Source organism: Oncorhynchus tshawytscha, linkage group LG14 (assembly GCF_018296145.1).
Source record: "Oncorhynchus tshawytscha isolate Ot180627B linkage group LG14, Otsh_v2.0, whole genome shotgun sequence".
NCBI lineage: Eukaryota > Metazoa > Chordata > Actinopteri > Salmoniformes > Salmonidae > Oncorhynchus > Oncorhynchus tshawytscha.
The window spans coordinates 37,114,598-37,138,288 of record NC_056442.1 but is presented as its reverse complement, the minus strand read 5'-3'; the positions used below and the strand labels follow the sequence as shown (position 1 = coordinate 37,138,288).

The 23,691-nt window shown below is 42.2% G+C and overlaps 1 protein-coding gene across 3 annotated transcripts; it reads left to right on the top strand.

Moving 5' to 3' along the window:
- Nucleotides 1–179: 179 nt before the first annotated feature.
- On the top strand, nucleotides 180–23,401 carry LOC112267154 (vacuole membrane protein 1). 3 transcript variants are annotated; one of them, XM_024445288.2, is made up of 12 exons: nucleotides 180–279; nucleotides 884–967; nucleotides 1,401–1,533; nucleotides 1,678–1,768; nucleotides 3,244–3,354; nucleotides 13,026–13,193; nucleotides 13,528–13,659; nucleotides 18,005–18,085; nucleotides 19,439–19,555; nucleotides 20,123–20,184; nucleotides 22,344–22,446; nucleotides 22,583–23,401. In XM_024445288.2, the coding sequence occupies exons 2-12, from the start codon at nucleotides 892–894 to the stop codon at nucleotides 22,733–22,735; spliced, it is 1,227 nt and encodes a 408-aa protein (XP_024301056.1). In that variant the 5' UTR covers nucleotides 180–279; nucleotides 884–891; the 3' UTR covers nucleotides 22,736–23,401. The 3 variants fall into 3 exon arrangements, with proteins under 3 accessions (XP_024301056.1, XP_024301057.1, XP_024301055.1); XM_024445287.2 differs by having other exon boundaries at nucleotides 187–279; nucleotides 814–967; XM_024445289.2 differs by lacking the exons at nucleotides 22,344–22,446; nucleotides 22,583–23,401 and adding an exon at nucleotides 20,412–20,540 and having other exon boundaries at nucleotides 186–279; nucleotides 814–967.
- The last annotated feature ends 290 nt before the right edge of the window (nucleotides 23,402–23,691 follow it).

Sequence of the window (23,691 nt, the reverse complement as noted above, 5' to 3'; positions counted from 1 at the left end):
CGCTAGCGACGCAAGTTAATGTTAAGACCGAGCCTCGGTCGGTTTAACGAAATTACTCTTATGTGTAATGGAGCTTAGTCATGATCAAAGGCTAGATTCAACTCTACGTTCAAGGGCACAACTTTTTTTTTTAAGTAACTAATGCAATTATCACTTATGAATATGCAGAAACCAATTCAATATTGATGAATATATAATAATGTAAAGAGGACCTTTACTTGAAAGGAAATGTTTTGCCCGGAAGTGATAGCCAAGGCTTCAGGAAGAAGACGCTCTGGGGTATGAGCTTGTTTCATTCAATTTGTGTGACTAACACATTAATATTTGTTTATAGTATGTAACATTTTCGACTGTGAAACGTTTTGACATTATAGTATTTTACGTCTCAAGACAACAACCGAAGTAGCTTAATCCAAACATATTTCAATGGTTGTAGCCTATATTTCCCAGTGTCGCTACTACCTAGCTAACGTCACCTTGTTAACTAGCTACGTGAACATGCTATAGGTTACTGTAGTTTATAATTCATAGTTATAAACATTGAACAATTGTAGTAAACCAGTTTTTATTAACTCACGCCCGCTAGCTAGCTATTACACACTTTACTTGCTAGTTAGTTAACGAGAACCCAAGGTGGTTTACACAGCCGGTCAATGTAATCCAATGGAGTTGGAGTCGTGAATAAAGGTTACTTGCTATCAGCTGTTTTGTTAGCATGCATGCAGGTTAGTTAACTAACGTTAGCGCGTGGGAGATGTTGCCACTAATTGTCAGTCAGTGACAAGTAATAACTAACTAATGCTCTTCCTACAGTTGATGTAGGCCAAAACCCAATACAACATATTTGCTGGTCATGTGTTTGTGTTTTCTGGTCGATTCAAAGTGAATGAGATGGCGACGAATGAGGCAAGCTGTGAACAACCACAGAAGCGAGGAACCAAAGACAAACCGAATGGATATTTTGCAGGTTGGTTGTGAAACTTCTCCAAGTGAACCAGCATTAGCCTGTGTTTATGGAAAATGGATTAACAATTTTACCAAGGAAGGAGAAGGGTTGTGTTGCTAAAGGTATGCAGCAATGCACAAATTGTTATCTTGGGAATTCTTCTTACAACGTTACAGTATTGCCAGAATGGTTCCCAAACAGTTGTGTACTTATTAATTCCATAGTTTAGAAAAAACAAAATAATTATACTTGATTCAAAGGTCTAGACTAGTGAACTCCACCATTTGCTAGTGTTATGTTCCTACTTAGGCCTAGACAAAGTGACATTACTTTATCAAAGGCTTATGCTAGCCTATGTCTATCAAATTAAGGGGATATTGCTATGGCATTTTTTGATACTAGGCTACTTTTTATAGATTAATCTGACCTCACGTGTGTGCTCCTGTATCTACAGACTCTGTGGTCAGTGAGAGGAGGCAGAAAGATAGGGAGGAGCGTCTCGCTCTGGTGCTGTGGAGGCGGCCTATCATCACACTACACTACTTCCTCCTGGAAACCTTCATTACACTAAAGGAGTGGACATTAAAGTAATCCACCACTACTTGACAGTAAAACTAGAAACCAACTGATTAGTTGAAAGCTGTCTCAGTTCTGTTGCGTTTAAAGTAACACTCTACCAGTCTAGCCATTTGGTAGATGTATCAAACTGTTCCACTTCTTCCCCTCTGCAGGTTATGGCGACGAAGGGGGACAGTGTTCTTGTTCCTGGTGTTGTGTTCACTCTTCTCCCTTGCCTACTCCACTGAGGGAGCACACCAGAAGGTAAGGAAGGAGATAAACAAACTCATCTCCTCTGTAATTTATTTATTTGGGGATGGTTAAAGATGAGTAACTGTTTATTCAGATGCACTGCATTCCTGGAGGAAAGGTCACCTGAGGAGATGTGTTGTGCGATATATTTTTACTTGATGCTCAGGCCAGTACTTTGGATGTATCTTGACCAATGTGTTATTATTGTGTTATTATTGTGTAAATTGTTCACATTTCCTAATTTTCCATTACTATCCTTGGCATAGTTGAAGTCGGAAGTTTACATACTTAGGTTGGAGTCATCAAAACCCGTTTTTCATCCACTCCACGTACTTTGGTGCAAAAAGTGCAAATCAATCACAGAAGAACAGCAAAGGACCTTGTGAAGATACGGGAGAAAACGGGTACAAAAGTATCTATATCCACAGTAAAATGAGTCCTATATCAACATAACCTGAAAGGCCGCTCAGCAGAAGCCACTGCTCCAAAACCGCCATAAAATAGCCAGACTATGGTTTGCAACTGCACATGGGGACAAAGATTGTACTTTTTGGAGAATTGTCCTCTGGTCTAATGAAACAAAAATAGAACTGTTTGGTCATAATGACCATCGTTATGTTTGGAGGAAAAAGGGTGAGGCTTGCAAGCCGAAGAACACCATCCCAACTGTGAAGCACGGGGGTGGCAGCATCATGTTGTAGGGGTGAATTGCTGCATGAGGGACTGGTGCACTTCACAAAATAGATGGCTTCATGAGGAAGGAAAATTATGTGGATATATTGAAGCAACATCTCAAGACATCAGTCAGGAAGTTAAAGCTTGGTCGCAAATGGGTCTTCCAAATGGATATGGACCCCAAGCATACTTCCAATGTTGTGGCAAAATGGCTTAAGGACAACAAAGTCAAGGTATTGGAGTGGCCATCACAAAGCCCTGACCTCAATCCTATAGAAAATTTTGTGGGCAGAGCTGAAAAGTGTGTGTGAGCAAGGTCTACAAGCCTGACTCAGTTACACCAGCTCTGTCAGGAGGAATGGGCCAAAATCCACCCAACTTATTGTGGGAAGCTTGTGGAAGGCTACCTGCAACGTTTGACCCAAGTTAAACCATTTTAAAGGCAATGCTACCAAATATTCATTAAGTGTATGTATACTTCTGACCCACTGGGAATGTGATGAAAGAAATAAAAGCTGAAATAAATCATTCTCTCTACTATTATTCTGACATTTTACGTTCTTAAAATAGTGGTGATCCTATCTGAGCTGAGACAAGGACTTTTTACTAGGATTAAATGTCAGGAATTGTGAAAACCCGAGTTTAAATGTATTTGGCTAAGGTGTATGTAAACTTCTGACTTCAACTGTAGGTCTCCAATGTTTTCTCCTTAGGATAAATGTCTTGTGAAGTTGTGTTATTGCTCTTTGTCCATGCAAAAGCCTAAAGCTCTCTCTACTCTCTCCCCCCCTCCTGTCTGTTCTCATCTGCAGTATGTGCAGTACCTGGAGAAGAGGTTCCTGTGGTGTGCCTACTGGGTAGGTTTGGGCATCTTGTCCTCAGTAGGCCTTGGGACTGGCCTGCATACCTTCCTACTATACCTGGTAAGTAAGAGAACCACCCTTCCCTTGCCTGTCAGCTGTGACATCAAAAATGTAAGCTAACTTATCTCACTCAGACATTGGAAAAGCCTGCTCTATCTCGGTAAATCAATTAAGTTTATTTGTCACGTGCGCTGAATACAACAGGTGTAGACCTTACAGTGAAATGCTTACTTACAGGCTCTAACCAATAGTGCAAAAAAGGTATTAGGTAAACAATGGGTAGGTAAAGAAATAAAACAATCGTAAAAAGACGGGCTACATACAGACACGGGTTAGTCAGGCTGATTGAGGTAGTATGTAGATATGGTTAAAGTGACTATGCATATATGATGAACAGAGTAGCAGTAAAAGAGGAGTTGGTGGGTGGGACACAATGCAGATAGCCCGGTTGGCCAATGTGCTGGAGCACTGGTTGGTCGGCCCAATTGAGGACGTATGTACATGAATGTATAGTTAAAGTGACTATGCATATATGATAAACGGAGAGTAGCAGCAGCGTGTAAAAAAGGGGGGGGCACACAATGCAAATTGTCTGGGTAGGCATTTGAGTACATGTTCAGGAGTCTTATGGCTTGGGGGTAAAAACTGCTGAAGGCTTTTTGTCCTACACTTGGCATTCTGGTACTGCTTGCCATGCAGTAGTAGAGAGAAGTCTATGGCTGGGGTCTTTGGCAATTTTTAGGGCCTTCCTCTGACACCGCCTGGTATAGAGGTCCTGGATGGCAGGCAGCTCAGCCCCAGTGATGTACTGGGCCATACGCACTACCCTCTGTAGTGCCTTGCGGTCAGAGGCTGCGCAATTGCCGTACCAGGCAGTAATGCAACCATGCTCTCGATGTTGTAGCTGTAGGCCCTTTTGAGGATCTCAGGACCCATGCCAAATCTTTTTAGTTTCCTGAGGGGCCATAGGCTTTGTTGTGCCCTCTTCACGACTGTCTTGGTGTGCTAGGACCATTCTAGTTTGTTGTTGATGTGGACACCAAGGAACTTGAAAGCTCTCAACCTGCTCCACTACAGCCCCGTCGATGAGAATGGAGGCGTGCTCGGTCCTCTTTTTCCTGTAGTCCAACAGTATTTACTTTTTTTCTGAGAACGCTGGTACAGTATGTGACTTTGGATGTTTTTGTGAGCCTGTTAGCTCTGCTTGTTGTTCCATAACTAGCACGATAGACCAACAAAAAAATCGTAGTTGCGGTGAATTGGTTTACAGGCTTGTGCTTGTCCTCTGACCTAGAGGGACACATTTTGTGCACAGGCTATTTCCATAATTTGATTCACCACTGCCAGAAAATGAATACATATCCACAGTTTGTCCAGTGGGTGGCCTCATACATCCTATCTCATTCTTTCAGTGTGTTCAGTTCTCCATAGATCTGGTCCAAATAGAACTGCCATTCACCTCTGGGGCCCAGTTTTTATATTTGGACTAAGTCCAGATAACTTTTGATAAACTGGGCACGAAAGTCTGGGTAGCCATTTGATTAGCTGTTCGGGAGTCTTATGGTTTGGGGGTGGAAGCTATTTAGCTCATGGACCTAGACTTGGCTCTCCGGTGCTGTTTGGTAGCAGAGAACCATCTGACTGGGGTGTCTTGAGTCTCACAATTTTTAGGGCCTTCCTCTGACACCGCATGGTATAGAGGTCCTGGATGTCAGATGGCTTGGCTCCGATGATGTGCTGGGCTATTTTATTTTTGAATCACTCTGACATTGCTGCAAATGCAATCAAATCAAACACTTCATGAGAGCCCTGGCATTCAGTTTGAGGGGAATATGATCACCTGTTGGGCAGCGAGAACCAGCTCCTCATAGCTGGGTGATGCATGGAATTAAATGTGTTCCTGTAAGCCCATGTTGTGCAACATTTCTATAGGCTATGCAATTGTTTTCTCACGCAGTGTTTTGATGGTCTCCATTTAAAAAGAGGATCCAATCAGCTTTCTCTAGACTAGGCTGACTTTATTTCTCAACTTTCCTAATATTAAGCACATTGCTTCGCTTTACAACCGGAGTAGTCTACATGGCTGATATGAAAATGAAACGCCTGAAAGTGTCCTCCATTTGCTATTCAAGTGCATATGGATGACATGTTTTTATTTTTCTGCGTTTGTTCCGACAGGTGCTTGATAATGACCCATTCTCAATCAACTCATTTCAGACATTGTTTAGTATACATGTAGACCAGATTAAATTGACAGTGTAATGGGTGAGAATATTGATTATCACTTGTGAATGATGCCCGGCATGTGGAGTGTAAGGCAAATCATAGTCCCATGCATCATGTATCCTAGTCCATAGGCCTATATGTTTTGATAAGGTTTGTATCACAACTAGTGGCCAAATGTCTAAGCATAGCCTTTAGCCTACAGAGTTGTGAAACATGTACTTATCATTGCAGTCATTGCACAATCGAGTTTGAAAACAGAGTTTTGACTGGCCAATATTTAAGAGGATCCCAGCTTTCTCGTGCTACTATATTTATTGCTCAACTCAAATGTAATCACATTAAACCTCTTAACTGGTGTAGCTTACCTGGCATATTATAAACGGAACTGAGGGAAGCGCTTCCTCCGTTCGCTATTCAAGTGCAGGCTGCTTTTTTTTTTAGGGGGGCCTATTCAAAAGAATATATACATTTCACACATGCACAGAGTGTACAAAACATTACGAACACCTGCTCTTTCCATGAGACTGCCCAAGTGAAAGCTATGATCCCTTATTGATGTCACTTGTTAAATCCACCTCAAACAGTGTAGATGAAGGGTAGGAGGCTGGTTAAAGAAGGATTTTTAAGCCTTTTGACAATTGAGACATAGATTGTGTATGTACAGTGTATTCAGACCCCTTGGCTTTTCCCACATTTTATGTTAGACCCTAATTCTAAAATTGATAACTTAAAAAAAAAAAAAATGTTTTATCCATCTACATAAAATACCCCATAATGACAAGGTAAAAACAGGTTTTAGAAATATTTGAAAATGTATTAAAAATAAAGATACCTTCTTTACATATGTATTCAAACCCTTTGTTATCAGACTCAAAATTGAGCTCGGATGCATCCTGTTTCCATTGATCATCCTTGATGTTTGCACAACTTGATTGGAGTCCACCTGTGGTACATTCAATTGATTGGACATGATTTGGAAAGCACACACCTGTCTATATAAGGTCTCACAGTTGACAGTGCATGTCAGAGCAAAAACCATGCCATCAGGTCGAAGGAATTGTCTGTAGTGTTCCGAGACAGGATTGTGTCGAGGCACAGATCTGGGGAAGGGTACCAAAACATTTCTGCAGTATTGAAGATCCCCAAGAACACAGAGGCCTCCATCATTCTTAAATTGAAGAGGTTTGGAACCACCAAGACTCTTCCTTGAGCTGAGCAATCGGGGGAGAAGGGCCTTGGTCTGGGATGTGACCAAGAACCCGATGGTCACTCTGACAGAGCTCTAGGGTTCCTCTGTGGAGATGGGAGAACCTTCCAGAAGGACAACCATCTCTGCAGCACTCCACCAAATCAGGCCTTCATGGTAGTGTCCAGATGGAAACCACTCGTCAGTAAAAGGCACATGAAAGGGGGATACCTAGTCAGTTGTACAACTGAAGTGTCTTCCGCATTTAACCCAACCCCTCAATCAGAGCGGTGCGGGGGGCTGCCTTAATCGACATCCACGTTTTCGGCGAAAGCCCGCTTGGAGTTTGCCAAAGGGCACCTAAAGGACTCTGACCATGAGAAACAAGATTAGCTGGTGTGATGAAACTGAGATTGAAGTCTTTGGCCTGAATGCCAAGTCTCACGTCTGGAGAAACGTGGCACCATTCTTATGGTGAAGCATTGTGGTGGCAGCATCATGCTGTGTGATGTTTTTCAGAGGCAGGGACTGGGAGACTAGTCAGGATCGAGGGAAAGGTGAACGGAGCAAAGTACAGAGAGATACTTGATGAAAACCTGCTCCAGCTTGAGAGGATCTGCAAAGAAGAATGGGAGAAACTCTCCAAATACAGGATTGCCATGATTGTAACGTCATACCAAAGAATACCCGAGGCTGTAATCGCTGTCAGAGGTACTTAAAGTACTGAGTGAAGGGTCTGAATACTTACGTAAATTTGAGTTTCGATTTTATTTATTAATTTGCAAAAATGTCAACTTTTTTGCTTTGTGTGTAGATTGAGGGGGGGGGGGTGTGATTGAATGGGCAAGCTGAAAGATGGCTATCAGCTAAAAACGAGAAGCGGCTCCAGTGGGCACGCAATCAACACAACTAGACAATTGAGTGGAAAAACATTGCATGGAACATGACAGTGAGTTCAGTTTACTTGTGGTCTGTGCAGTCACCAGACCTCAACCCAATAGAACATCTTTGTTCTAGAACATCTTTGTTCATAGCATGGCTGTCCAATCAGCAGCATGTGCGTGATGCCATAATGTCAGCATGGACTAACATCCCTGTAGAACGTTTACGACACCCTGTAGTATGCCCCAAAGAGTTCAAGCTGTTCTGGAGGCAAAGGTGTATCGGACCCGGTAATAGATTGCTGCACCGACTAAACTGGCTCTTCTCCATCTTGCGTTACAAGAACTTCACTTGTCTGTTCAGTAGCGGGGCAAGACTGTGAAGATGGAGTGATTGTATTTATTTTTATTTTACCTTTATTTAACTTGGCAAGCCAGTTAAGAACAGATTTTATTTTCAATAACGGACTAGGAACAGTGGGTTAACTGCCTTGTTCAGGGGCAGAATGATAGATTTTTACCTTGTCTGCTCGGGGATTCGATCTTGCAACCTTTCATTTACTAGTCCAACGCTCTAACCACCAGACTACCTACCGTAATGAAATGTGCCACGATGTAAACGGGGCCTTTATAATGTATTAAATCAAAACATGGAGCCTAAGGTTTGTAACACAGCTACAGTTGCATGGATAACTCTACATTAAGCATATAGGAGGACCTATTTCAAATGATCACTTTTTTAACCACTCAATACAGAATAGCCACATGTCCACACTCCCTCGGAATTCGTTTGGGGAAAATATCCTTTCTATTTTATTCAGCTATGTTCCATTGTATTCTTCTTACTTCAAAATAATTCCGCAAATATTATCTGCTAAAGGAACTAGTTAAGCCCACAGATCAGGGCCAAACATAAGGATGACTCAGAATATGTTCTTCTGAAATGGGCTACATGTCACAATGTTTCTTTAGACATGCCTAAAATTAACAATGGATTTATTGTGATGGTGTTGGCTATATTGGATTTACTAGACATTTTTTAAATGTAATGTTCCAAAGGTCTACATAAGTGGCTTGTCTATGTGTGGATGCCCAGAGATGTTAATTAACACTCAATTACCTTGAGACCGGCAGTTGTTTGCATGACAATTACCGGCTGACAATTTCATGACCGCCACAGCCCTAGTTTCTGATGAGTGAAAGTGAACAGTGTGACTGTGGTTGAGTCACGCTCCTTCCTCACTGTGGTTTGTTTGTTTGACATCCATCTTGCTGTGGTGAAATGAAGCATTAAACTGTGATTAAGACAAGTGATTCTAATTGTCTTCTATCTCCTGTCACTGTGGTATCTCAACAGGAGGCATAATAGACCTCCTGTACTGTGGTTTCAGGTGCCCTGACTGCCCTCACTGTTAATGAAGCCAGGTGGCTAAGCCTGGGCTCTTGATTAATGGAGCTGCATGCCGGGCTTTCGTGTGTGTGTGTGTGTGAGAGAGAGAGCTGGGCAATATGGACAAATCCATATTGTGATTCTTTTTTGTGATAATGACAATTATTTTTGGGGGTGGTGCTAGACCTGGGCGACATGTACCAAAAGTCATATTGCAATAAATGTTAGGATTTTATTTTATGGACAGTTACTTTACATTAGCATCACGGCTCTAGAATTTTTTTCCAGTGCCAGATAAGATAACTGAGGTAGCCTATGATTTTTAAAAAAGGAGGCTATTTCATCGAGCACATCCAGCAAATGCATGATTTTATATTTTGATGTGCAACCTGTCAAAATAGGATCTGGAATCATCAGATGTATTTTTGGCTCTTCAGAGTACTTGCCAACATCTTTGTGCATATTGGCCTATAATCTATAGCCTATTTATCACCTGAGGAAATGGGACCTCAAAGCACTTCGCTAGATTGCGAACTCTAAATATATTGTAGCTAGAGTTACCTTCCCCAGTTTCTGTGTTGTGGGTTTGTGTGTATTTCAGGAAATGGCTTGGTTCTAGTTAGGTAAGTTGGTGCTAGTAAGGTAGGAGAGGGGGCTCTAATTTTTTTGTTGTTGCTTTGGTTCCGTCCAGCCCCTTTTCCCCAAATTACTGTGTGAAAGAAATAAATTCCCTGTAAACGGTAATATATTCTGCCTCTGTCACCCTTAACCGCACCTGCAGTCACATACATCTTTCACTCCACGGGGAGTTGGGTGTTGCGTTCCCTCCAAGAGGCGTGCGTAACACTATATAGCCATGTATACTGATTAGCCTACATTTTCTGATAAATTAATCAATGTCCTACAAAAACTTTCCAGCGCTAGGCCTAAGCTACTTGATGTAGGCAAATGGAGTGCACTGCTCCGCGGGCACATCAAAACTATACTAACTACAGCCTACTCTGGTTGTAAAGTGGTGCCGTGAACTCAATATTAAGAGGCGAGAAATACGTTGACATATGTAAAGAATGTTGTGACTCTCCTTTCCTTTCAATAACTATACTGAACAAAAATATAAACGCAACATGCAACAATTTCAAATGTTACTGAGTTGGTTCACATTAGGAAATCAGTCAATTGAAAATAATTTAGGCCCTAATCTATGGATTTCACATGACTGGGAGTACAGATATGCAGCTGTTGGTTACAGATAACTTTTTAAAAACAAAGGTAGGGGAGTGGATCAGAAAACCAGTCAATATTTAGTTTACCACCATTTGCCTTATGCAGCACGACATCTCCGTCACAGTGGATCAGACTGTTGATTGTGGAACGTTGGCCCACTCTTCAATGGCTGTGCGAAGTTGCTGGATATGGGCGGTAACTGGAACGTGCTGTTGATCCAGAGCATCCCAAACATGCTCAATCGGTGACATGTCTGTAGTATGCAGGCCATGGAAGAACTGGGACATTTCCAGCTTCCAGGATTTGTGTACAGATCCTTGTGACATGCTGTGCATTATCATGCTGAAACATGAGGTGATGGTGGCAGATGAATGGCACGACAATAGGCCTCAGGATCTCATCATGGTATCTCTGTGCATTTAAATTGCCATCAATAAAATACAATTGTATTCATTTTGTGTAGCTTATGCCTGCCTGTACCATAACCCCATCACCACGGGGCACTCTGTTCACAACATTGACAACAGCAAACTGCTCGCCCACACAGCACCATACACATGGTCTGTGGTTGTAAGTTCGGTTGGACGTACTGGTAAATTCTCTGAAACTATGGTTGGAGGCAGCTTAAGGTAATTTAATGGTAATTTCTCTATCTGGCAACAGCTCTGGTTGACAATCCTGTAGTCAGCATGCCAGTTGCATGCTCCCTCAACATGATGAATGATCATGCTGTTTTAATCAGCTTCTTGATATGCCATACCTGTGAGGTGTGTGGATTATTTTGGCAAAGGAGAAATGCTCACTAATAGGGATGTAAACAAATTTGAGTCAAATATTTATATATATTTTTGTGCGTAAGTAACATTTTGGGATCTTTTTATTTCAGCTCATGAAACATGGGACCAACACTTCACTTTTTGCGCTAATATTTTTGTTCAGTGTTGAACCACAGTTGCATTGAACTCCGCAATATTTTGAGCAACGGTCATACATTGCATTTGGAAAGTATTCAGACCCTTTCCCTTTTTCCACATTTTATGTTACAGCCTTATTCTAAAATGGATTTAATAAAAACATTTCCTCATCAATCTACACACACACTACCCCATAATGACAAAGTGAAAACTGGTTATTTTAAAATTAGCAAAATTTTATGAATAAAATAAACTATGTAAATGTGATAAGCATTTAGACCCTTAGCTATGAGACTCGAAGTTGAGCGCCAGTGCATCCCGTTTCCGTTGATCATCCTTGATGTTTTTATATCTTGATTGGAGTCCACTGTGGTAAATTCAATTGATTGGACATGATTTCGGGAAGGTCTGTCCTATATAAGGTCCCACATTAGACACTGCATGTCAGAGCAAGAACCAAGCCATGAGCTCGAAAGAATTGTCCCTAGAGCTCCGAGACAGGATTGTCAAGGCACAGATCCAAAAAATGTCTGCAGCATTGAAGGTCCCCAAGAACACAGTGGCCTCCATCATTCTTAAATGGAAGAAGTTTGGAACCACCAAGACTCTAACTGAAGCTGGATGCCCAGATAACCTATGAAATCAGGGGAGTAGAGTCTTGGTTAGGGAGGTGACCAAAAATCCAAATGTCCCTCTGACAGAGCTCGAGTTCTTCTGTGGAGATGGAAGGACAACCATCTCTGCAGCACTCCACCAAATCAGGCCTTTATGGTAGTGGCCAGACGGAAGCCACTCAGTCAATGCCACATGACAGCCTGCTTGAAGTTTTGCTAAAAGGCACTTAAAGTACTCAGACCATGAGAAACGAGCTTCTCTGGTCTGATGAAACCAAGATTGAACTCTTTGGCCTGAATGCCAAGCGTCATGTCTGGAGGAAACCTGGCACCATCCCTACAGTGAGCATGGTGGTGGCAGCATGCTGTGATGTTTTTCAGTGGCAGGGACTGGGAGACTTTTCAGGATCAAGGGAAAGATGAACAGAGCAAAGTACAGAGATCCTTGATGAAAACCTGCTCAGGACCTCAGACTGGGGTGAAGTTTCACCTTCCAACAGCACAATGACCCTAAGCACACAGCAAAGACAATGCAGGAGTGGCTTCGGGACAAGTCTCGAATGTCTTTGAGTAGCCCAGCCACAGCCCGGACTTGAACCCGATCGAACATCTCTGGAGAGACCTGAAAATAGCTGTGCAGTAACCTGACAGAACTTGAGAGGATCTGCAGAGAAGAATGGGAGAAACTCCCCAAATTAAAGGTGTGCCAAGCTTGTAGCGTCATACCCAAGAAGACTTGAGGCTGTAATCGCTGCCAAATGTGCTTCAACAAAGTACTGAGTAAAGGGTTTGAATACTTATGTAAATGTGATATTTGTTTTATTTATTTTTACATTTGCAATTTTGCATTTTACATTTTGCATTTTACATTTTGCTTTGTCATGAGGTATTGTGTGTAGATTGAGGGGGTAAAAACAATTTAATCAATTTCAGATCAAGGCTGTAACGTAACAATGTGGATATTGTCAAGTGGTCTGAATACTTTCCAAATGCACTGTTTTCTTGTGCTTCTCAGAATACATCGCTCCCTCCTCCGTGCGCACAGTGGGGAGAGGGAGTGAGTCGGCAGCCGGCAGGGACCAACAATACGTAGGCTATTACTGTTGACCAAATAATTGTTCTAAAACAATCTATATGAACGTTGTGTAGCAAAATCACAGAATTACCAATGTAAGCAAAATGCTTCGGTAAGAAGGCGATGTCTGTAATTTTCGGTTTATCATCCCAGCTCTAGTGTGTCTCAACTGTCCATGTTCAGTTGAATTAAGGAATGCCCATCCATCCTCTGGCTCTCAGGGTCCACACATAGCATCAGTCACCCTGGCTGCGTACGAGTGTGGTTCTACAGACTTCCCCGAGCCCCCCTACCCAGACCAGATCATCTGCCCAGAGGCAGGAAGAATGGAGGGCAGCATCTCACTCTGGTCCATCATCTCAAAGGTCCGGCTGGAGGCCTGTATGTGGGTGAGGAAACATGTCTTTATTCAACTGAAGTCTAGGTTCTAGTGAACTCTATGTGGCGGTTTCCTGGACATAGATTAAGCCTTGTCCTGGACAACAAAAAACACACACTTAATGGATAATGTCCATTAAAGAGTTTTTTTATTTTGACATTGTCCAGGACTTAATCTGTTCCTTGGGGAAACCAGTCCTTTTGGGTTTAGAACAATAAGGGCATCTTTAGTGCTCAAAATAGGTTGACATCACGTCTCCTCAACTATGACATCCACCATAGAGCTATGCCTGACTCTGGTATGAATCAGTGCTAAGCTAACCCAGTGTGTGACTGTCTCTCCAGGGTGCAGGCACAGCCATTGGGGAGTTGCCGCCCTACTTCATGGCTCGAGCGGCCAGGCTATCTGGAGCAGACCCAGATGACGAAGACTATGAGGAGTTTGAGGAGATGCTGGGGCAGGCAGAGACTGCTCAGGTGAGTGGGGGACTCTGTTTTCCCCTCTGAGTGTAGTAGCCTGCTCCTTGAATGCCCCATTCCATCTAAATCCTGTGGAGTCCGAAATACTCTCATTCAGTCTTTTGATTTTTGGGTTTGACTCTACTTAACTGTCCATCACTATCTACTGACTTCTCTCTGGCCTGTGATTGGTCTCCAGTTATCACATGACTTCTCTGAATGCCCCTCCCACCATTTCCAGTAAGGTCATTGCTAGTGGAGTGAGTCACGGTGAAACAAGCTCCCCTGTAATCATCCCAGAGGCATTTCTTTTCATGTTCCTTTCATTTGAGGGACAGGCAATGTGAACAGGCTACTGACACCATGACTGCCCCTAATCATGTAACAAATTAACTCATTAGGATTTGGGGCATCATGGAACAAGTTGTTTAGCATTACCATCTCCCGAATTAAACTGTAACGGTCTTTAACTATAACATCGATAAACAGTCATCTTATTAATCATGACCTCTTATCAAATATTCATTCTAAACGATCGTGACCTTGGCTCTGCAAAAAACACAGCTTTACGCATTATTCAGTACTACACATTGGTTGAATCATTTTATTATCTAACTATATAATAGCACAGAATACACACACTTATGAGACAAAGCTCCCTAGTGGGCTGAAAGATATGATGGCTTGTTACAACATAATGGAGAGGGTGGGGGGGAGAAAAAGGCACAATTATCGTCGATTTCCTAAAAAAAGTTAAATTATTTGGTCCATCCAGTTTTTAATTACATCACAAAATGGAAAGCAATATTACATTCGTTTTCCATAGTTTCCCACTGACCATTTCCCACATCGTTAAGTTAGAAATAGTGTTCCGTTGTTCACTTTCTGGATGTTAGAGTTTTGGGCAGGCAAAAGTTTCTGAACAGACATTCCTTTGGTTGATACTAAAGAGCAAGAGAGCCCACTCGGACTTCATTTAGCTGTCACCCCCTTACGGGTGCGAGAGGGTTTGGTTATTGTCAGCCATTGTCAAGCTGCTCTGACCCATTGTGATCCTCACAGGACAGTCATTACAAATAATAAAAAATAAAAACACATCATATTTACATAGTGGGGCAAAAAAGTATTTAGTCAGCCACCAATTGTGCAAGTTCTCCCACTTAAAAATATGAGAGAGGCCTGTAATGTTCATCATAGGTACACTTCAACTATGACAGACAAAATCTAGAAAATCACGAAGGATTTTTAATGAATTTATTTGCAAATTATGGTGGAAAATAAGTATTTGGTCACCTACAAACAAGCAAGATTTCTGGCTCTCACAGACCTGTAACATCTTCTTTAAGAGGCTCCTCTGTCCTCCACTCGCTACCTGTATTAATGGCACCTGTTTGAACTTGTTATCAATATAAAAGACACATGTCCACAACCTCAAACAGTCACACTCCAAACTCCACTATGGCCAAGATCAAAGAGCTGTCAAAGGACACCAGAAACAAAAGTGTAGACCTGCACCAGGCTGGGAAGACTGAATCTGCAATAGGTAAGCAGCTTGGTTTGGAGAAATCAATTGTGGGAGCAATTATTAGGAAATGGAAGACATACAAGACCACTGATATTCTCCCTCAATCTGGGGCTCCACGCAAGATCTTACCCCGTGGGGTCAAAATGATCACAAGAACAGTGAGCAAAAATCCCAGAACCACACGGGGGGACCTAGTGAATGACCTGCAGAGAACTGGGACCAAAGTAACAAAGCCTACCATCAGTAACACACTACGCTGCCAGGGACTCAAATCCTGCAATGCCAGACGTGTCCCCCTGCTTAAGCCAGTACATGTCCAGGCCCGTCTGAAGTTTGCTAGAGAGCATTTGGATGATCCAGAAGAAGATTGGGAGAATGTCATATGGTCAGATGAAACCAAAATAGAACTTTTTGGTAAAAAGTCAACTCGTCATGTTTGGAGGACAAAGAATGCTGAGTTGCATCCAAAGAACACCATACCTACTGTGACGCATGGGGGTGGAAACATCATGCTTTGGGGCTGTTTTTCTGCAAAGGGACCAGGACGACTGATCTGTGTAAAGGAAAGAATGAATGGGGCCATGTATCATGAGATTTTGAGTGAAAACCTCCTTCCATCAACAAGGGCATTGAAGATGAAACGTGGCTGGGTCTTTCAGCATGACAATGATCCCAAACACACCGCCCAGGCAACGAAGGAGTGGCTTCGTAAGAAGCATTTCAAGTTCCTGGAGTGGCCTAGCCAGTCTCCAGATCTCAACCCCATAGAAAATCTTTGGAGGGAGTTGAAAGTCCGTGTTGCCCAGCAACAGCCCCAAAACATCACTGCTCTAGAGGAGATCTGCATGGAGGAATGGGCCAAAATACCAGCAACAGTGTGTGTGAACTTGTGAAGACTTACAGAAAACGTTTGACCTCTGTCATTGCCAACAAAGGGTATATAACAAAGTATTGAGAAACTTTTGTTATTGACCAAATACTTATTTTCCACCATAATTTGCAAATAAATTCATTAAAAATCCTACAATGTGATTTTTCTGGATTTTTTTTTTTCTCATTTTGTCTGTCATAGTTGAAGTGTACCTATTACCGATTTACAGCATCGAGTCTTCTTGGGTATGACACTACAAGCTTGGCACACCTGTATTTGGGGAGTTTCTCCCATTCTTCTATGCAGATCCTCAAGTTCTGTCAGGTTGGATGGGGAGCGTCGCTGCCCAAGTCCGGGCTCTGGCTGGGCCAAAAGGACATTCAGAGACTTGGCCCGAAGACACTCCTGCATTGTCTTGGCTGTGTGCTTAGGGTCATTGTCCTGTTGGAAGGTAACCTTCGCCCCAGTCTGAGGTCCTGAGCACTCTGGAGCAGGGATCTCTGTACTTTTCTCGGTTCATCTTTCCCTCGATCCTGACTAGTCTCTGAAAAACATACCCACAGCATGATGCTGCCACCACCATGCTTCACCATAGGGATGGTGCCAGGTTTCACCAGACGTGACACTTGGGATTCAGCCAACAGAGTTCAGTCTTGGTTTCATCAAACTAGAGAATCTTGTTTCTCATGGTCTGAGGGTCTTTTAGGTGCCTTTTTGGCACACACCAAGCGGGCTGTCATGTGCCTTTTACTGAGGAGCGGCTTCCATCTGGCCACTCTACCATGAAGGCCTGATTTGGTGGAGTGCTGCAGAGATGGTTGTCCTTCTGGAAGGTTCTCCCATCTGCACAGAGGAACTCTAGGGCTCTGTCAGTGACAATCAGGCCTTGGTCAGGGAGGTGACCAAGAACCTTTCTCAGATCTAGGAAGAGTCTTGGTGGTTCCAAACCTCTTCCATTTAAGAATGATGGAGGCCTCTGTGTTCTTGGGAACCTTCAATTCTGCAGACATTGTTTGGATCTGTGCCTTGACAATCATGTCTCTGAGCGCTACGGACAATTCCTCTCCCCTCATGGCATGGTTTTTGCTCTGACATGCACTGTCAACTGTGAGACCTTTATATAGACAGTTGTGTGCCTCTCCAAATCATGTCCAACAAATTGAATTTACCATAGGTGGACTCCAATCAAGTTGTTAGAAACATCTCAAGGATGATCAATGGAAACAGGATGCACCTGAGCTCAATTTCGAGTCATGGCAAAGGGTCTGAATTATTATGTAAATAAGGTATTTCTGTAGAGACCTGAAAATAGCTGTGCAGCAATGCTCCCCATCCAACCTGACAGAGCTTGAGAGGATCTGCATAGAAGAATGGAAGAAACTCTCCAAATAAAGGTGTGCCAAGCTTGTAGAGTCATACCCAAGAAGAGTTGAGGATGTTATCGTTGTCAAAGGTGCTTCAACAAAGTACTGAGTGAAGGGTCTGAATAGTTATGTAAATTTGATTTTTTTTAAAATATATACATTTGCAAATCTAAACCTGTTTTTGCTTCGTCATTATGGGGTATTGTGTGTAGATTGAGGGGATGAAAACAATTTACTAAATTTTAGAATAAGGTTGTAACATAACAATGTTTTTTTTTCACCCTCAACATGAAACCACAATATTTCACCCCCCTTTGTAGTGTGTATCAATCAGATCAAATGAGTTCAATAGCTCTCTGCCAACAACTCTTGCCTTGGATTTTTACCAGAGCTGCTAAAATTGATCAAAGGAAAAGATAATAGCCCGTCTGATAGCATTTGCTATACCACATGAATTCTTTATCAAGTAACTCCTTTTTCAGAATTACATCAAGACTTTTGCTTTTTATTTTGGTTATACTGTATCATTGATATTATTGTAGAAGTTGTTTAATGTGTGAAGCATACATTTATATTTGAATGTAAACTGAATTATGTTTTCAGGATTTTGTTACTCGAGCAAAACTGGGAGTTCAGAACATGGTGCAGAAAGTGGGATTCTTTGGGATTCTAGCCTGTGCCTCGGTAAATCCAAAACTACATCGCAGGCAACCTTTTGACTTGACTTGCACTCTTATACTGTTTTAAAGTTTATGCCTTTATTAAAGCGCATCACTGAATATTGTACACTCATGTCTGAAAGTATGTGGACATCCCTTCCAATTAGTGGATTCAGCTATTTCAGCCACACCGTTGCTAACAGGTGTACATCACACACAACCATGCAATCTCCATTGACAAACATTAGCAGTATAATGGCCCGTACTGAAGAGCTGTGACTTTAAACGTGGCACCGTCATTTGATGCCACTTTTCCAACGAGTCAGTTCATCAAATTTCTGCCATGCTAGAGCTACCCCAATCAACTGTAAGTGCTGGTATTGTGAAGTGGAAACGTCAGGAGCAACAACAACTCAGCCGTGAAGTGGTAGGCCACAGAACGGGACTGCTGAAGTGCGTAGCTTGTAACAATTGCCTGTCCTCGGTTGCAACACTCACTACTGTATTCTAAACTGCCTCTGGAAGCAACGTCCGCAGCAATAACTGTTCATCGGGAGATACATGAATTTGGTTTCCATGGCCGAACACAAGCCTAAGATCACTATGCGCAACGCCAAGCATCGGCTTGAGTGGTGTAAAGCTCGCTGCCTATGGATTCTGGAGTAGTGAAAACGCTTTCTGGAGTGATGAATCACGCTTCTCCATCTGGCAGTTCCGACGGACGAATCTGGGTTTGGCGGATGCCAGGGGAACGCTACTTGCACCAATGCATAGTGCCAACTGTAAAGTTTGGAGGAGGAATAATGGGCTCTGGCTGTTTTTCATGGTTCAGGCTAGGCCCCTTAGTCCCAGTGAAGGGAAGTCTTAACGTTACACCATACAATGAGATTCTAGACGATTCTGTGCTTCCAACAAGTGGCAACAGTTTGGGGAAGGCCCTTTCCTGTTTCAGCATGAGAATGCCACCATGCACAAAGCAAGTTCCATTCAGAAAATGTTTGTCGATCGGTGTGGATCTCACCCTATCAAACACTTTTGGGATGAATTGGAACACTGACTGTGAGCCAGGTCTAATCGCCCAACATCAGTGCCCGACCTCACTAATGCTCTTGTGTGAATGGAAGCAAATCCCCGCAGAAATATTTTAACATCTAGCGGGAAGCCATCCCAGAAGAGTGGAGGCAGTTATAGCAGCAAAGGGGGGACCAACTCTATATTAATGCCCATGATTTTGGAATGATATGTTTGACGAGCAGGGGTCCACATACTTTTGGCCATGTAGTGCATGTTTGTTACAATGAAGTTGTGACAATGAAGGTAGAATTCAAATGCACTCTATTACAGGATATATTTTGACATGTTAAGACCTGTCTTTCAGATCCCTAATCCTCTGTTTGACCTTGCTGGTATAACATGTGGCCACTTCCTGGTACCATTTTGGACCTTCTTTGGAGCGACTCTTATTGGGAAAGCCATCATCAAGATGCACATACAAGTAAATATTTTAGTTGTACTTAACAATTACACATGGACATTGTCTGAATATTTTCTGTTGGCTGTAATTCTGTGTTTTTGAAGTACTTTTAGTGCTGCTATTGAAGACCATTCTAGATTAAATGAGTATGGAGAGCACTTTAATGAGAACCATTGCTTTTTGTAAACCAGATGAAACCCTTAGTTTTCGGCTGTATTGTTGAGTCTGCCACGGTGACTAATCTACTCCCAGACGGTGCGAGACTGACTGTGTCTCTGAGTTGTGGTGGTGACAGCTGAGCAGTCTAACCAGACCAATCCATCTGTGGTACCAGCCAGTGATCTCACCAGTTCTGACAAAGCCCTCCAGGGTTGAGGAGGACCAGGGTCCGGGGGATGCTTTGTTTTTTCTCCTCAGACCTCAAGGGTCTTTTACTGTCCAGACTTGGCTGGGACGGCATGTGTCACCGTGTTCAAAGCAGACATAGGATATATCCCCCACCTCGGTGCAGATGATGACTCAGGTTTTCACTGTGTCTGTCTAGGACTGATCACTAATCACCCAGTTGATTAATTTGTCTCCCCACAGAAACTGTTTGTTATCATAACATTCAGCAAGCACATAGTGGAACAGATGGTGTCTCTGATCGGGTGAGTATGTGTCTTTGTTAATGTATGCATATAGATGAAGAGAGGTGCTTTGCCCGGTTAGCATCCTTCCTCTGTGCTTTAATGGGGGCAGGGCTCCACACTTTTTGTTTGTCCTTTTTGTTACGTAATAATCACAATATCAAACAATTACTCGGATCAGAATTGGATCAGAGGCCAAAGTTGGAATAATATTCTAATCTGTTTTTAATCTACTTTTTTTTTTAAAGCCTACATGTCAAAGTGTATGTGATATGCATGTTGGGATGAGTTGGACCACAGAGAGAAGGAAAAGCAGCCAACAAGTGCTCCGTGTGGGAAGTACTTCAAGACTGTTGGAAAAGCATTCCAGGTGTAGCTGGTTGAGAGAATGCTAAGAGTTTGCAAAGCTGTCATCAAGGCAAAGGGTGGCTACTTTGAAGAATCTCAAATATAAAATATATTTTGATTTGTTTAACACTTTGGGTTACTACATGATTCCATGTGTTATTTCATAGTTGATGTCTTCACTATTATTCGACAACGTAGAAAATTAAAAAAACATCTATATATAGAAAAACCCTGGAGTGAGTAGGTGTCCAAACATTTGACTGATACTGTATATGTGCAGCGGTTGTATGAATTTAGGATTATACGTTTGAAACCAGTTTTGCTGATGGTTTGATCATTCTCATTCTGAACAAATGGCATCAAAAGCATAACCTCAAAGTCAGATGTGTGTGTGTGTGTGTGTGTTTTGCCCCCTCCATTAAGGGTATTTCCCTTACACAGAAACTAATCCCCCACATAGGTGGTCAGCCAGCCTTGTGGGGTCTTCTCAGATGGAATGTCTTCTGTTCTGACTCACAGCAGTTTAGCTTTGACTGCACCAGAATCTTCTCGACAGCAGCAGGGAAACAAAATAACTGCAGGGTTTATTTAAGAACAATAAATCACTTCCATATTACACATCTAACAACTTCCTTGGCTTTTTCTTCTCACAATTTTTTTCATCATTAACAAATCTAATTTAAAATCGTACTCACAACTAATGATTTTATTTAACTGGGCAAGTCGACCGAATTCTTATTTACAATGACTGCCTACCCCGGCCAAACCCACCCCTAACCCGGACGATGCTGGGCCAATTGTGAGCCGCCCTATCAGTTTATAGTGCCGTCTTATTCACAGTTAAAATTAGTTGCATGAGAAAGAACCCTTGCTTGCTACCATTGCAATTGACTGGTCTGACTCGCTATGAGGTTACACTGGTGCTTGAATGCTGAATTGGGACTTTTTGTAATTGCAGCAGTTTGTCAGTCAGTTAGCCTGGGAATGGGCTTGCCATATCCCTTTCTTAAGATCAGCGATTACAGTTAACTGTAACTTTTCTACTCCTGATAGTAAATAGTCTTGAAACGGTTTAGTTAAGTTTTAAATGTGGAAGTTTATATTAACACCTGAATTAAAACTAAACTCTGATTGTATCCATATTTATATTCTTTTTAAATATGGTTGTGATACATTGATTAGACTATACCAATTATTGTTGGTATAGTGCAGTCAACTACAAATGATTGTGGATTTATTAAGGTACAAGTTATAGTACCTCATGGTCTGAGGGTTCTCTTCCAATCAAATTGTCTGCATTCTCTAACTATAATCTTAAGAGCACCTATGAACTGCGTGACCCACAGTGATCTAATCCTTTGCGCTATCTCCCATATATGGACAGTCATATTGATGAACACGCCTAGTTTGTTCTGTTTCCACCTATAAGGCTGTGATGACAGCATATTGAGTCACTTCCTGGTTATTGGGCTCGGACTGGTTTCCTATAGGAACCTCTGGGATAAATAAGAACGGTGGGGAGGACTGCCTCACTTCATTCTGCTGCGTGCTCCCAGCAACTACACTTGCAGTGTGAACTCCCAGCTAGAGGCCTAACTAGAAATGCATAGGAAATGGAACTCTCAACATCCTGAGCAATGGACTGTTCTCTTTAAACCCTGGTTCTACGGCCCAAGGGTTCCCTCTCCACAGCCTAATTATTTTACCATGTGAAGGGATACTGCTGGTATGGTAAGTACTCTGGGATATAATCATGTCTTTGTCTTTGCCTCTCTCTTCCCCTCCTCGCATCTCCCCTGCCTGTGGATGTCCTTGCCCTGCCACTGTGTCAGGTCTCTGCCGAGGGTAGGTCCCTCCATACAGAAGCACTTCAGTGAGTACCTGGAGGCGCAGAGGAGTAAACTCCACCACCACACCGGAGAAGACACCCCGGCGGTAAGAGCACTACTACCATCACCCGTCCTTTCTATGTTGAGACAAAGAATGTGATTTTATTTATTGGCAAGATTATACAAATTTTAATGTGTTAGTGTCCATAGAGTAATATTCCTCTGTATGCATGTCTCTGCAGAGTGAGAACTGGCTGTCGTGGGTCTTTGAGAAGGTGGTTCTGGTCATGGTCTGTTATTTTATCTTCTCTATCATCAACTCCATGGCTCAGAGCTACGCCAAGCGACGACAACGGAGTCAGCAGCAGCGACACTCTGAGGAGAAAACCAAGTGACGAGACTCTTGAGTCCCTCAGCTCTGATCACAAACTAACCTCGCCCTCTTCCATTCTTAAGAGGCTGAACTGACACTTCTGTGTTTGCTTACGGATGTATGTGCTGTTTGTTTGTCCCTCTTATGGTTTTGTAGTTTCCCCTCCATTTGTGTAACTTGTGTGATTTTAATAATATAATGATAGGATATGAGCAGTGAAGCAGCAGTTGGATGGCAGCTATACCAGCTGCGATGCCTTATGCAAGGTGGAGGGTCCTACTTCCATTGAACACAGTTCTTAATCACGACTTGATTTGTACATTTTTCACTGTATAGATGGACTCTATGCTGATATGATGCTAAGGATCTTTTCAGGGTTACATTTTTCTTGTGTTTTTGTCCTGTTGATCAGAAATAGGCCATCTGTCATTCGCGTTTCTTGGATTTGTTTGAAATTCAAGTTTGCAATTGGAAATAGCAATATCAAGTTGTCTCAACATGTTATTGATAGTTTGCACATCCTGGAAATATTTTTTGGGCGGTATGTATGCACATGCATTTAGAATGATCTGGACAAACTAACTTGAACCAAAACAGAACTTACATTACACTCGGCTAACTTGGTGTTATTTTTATTCTGTACATTTACTGAGTCTTTGATCAGAATATATAAAATGCCTAAATCATTTTTCTTGTTTCCATGTCTGAGTTTTTCCATCTATTTTACTCTTTGTAGGTCTAACTATGTAAACAATTGCTCCCATTCTTGTAAGCTTGCCCCATGTTATTGTATAAAGCATCTTCTACTGTTGAATTAATGATGCTTAGGCAATCAGACCACCAGGACAGGAAAAAATGCTTGAATCTCTGAACTAACATCCAAAAGGTAAGTGTCAAGATTTTCCAATAGCAATCTGGATGCTTTTTGAAATTTGTGAAAATGTATTTTAAAAAATCTTATGGAAAATATGTAGTTGG

What these genes read in the sequence shown, in the direction of transcription:
- LOC112267154 (XM_024445288.2), top strand. Translation starts at nt 892, where the DNA reads ATGGCGACGAATGAGGCAAGCTGTGAACAACCACAGAAGCGAGGAACC. An exon ending in ACCGAATGGATATTTTGCAG is followed by an intron (nt 968 to 1,400) that starts GTTGGTTGTGAA and finishes CTGTATCTACAG; the next exon opens with ACTCTGTGGTCAGTGAGAGG. An exon ending in CAGATGGTGTCTCTGATCGG is followed by an intron (nt 20,185 to 22,343) that starts GTGAGTATGTGT and finishes CCACTGTGTCAG; the next exon opens with GTCTCTGCCGAGGGTAGGTC.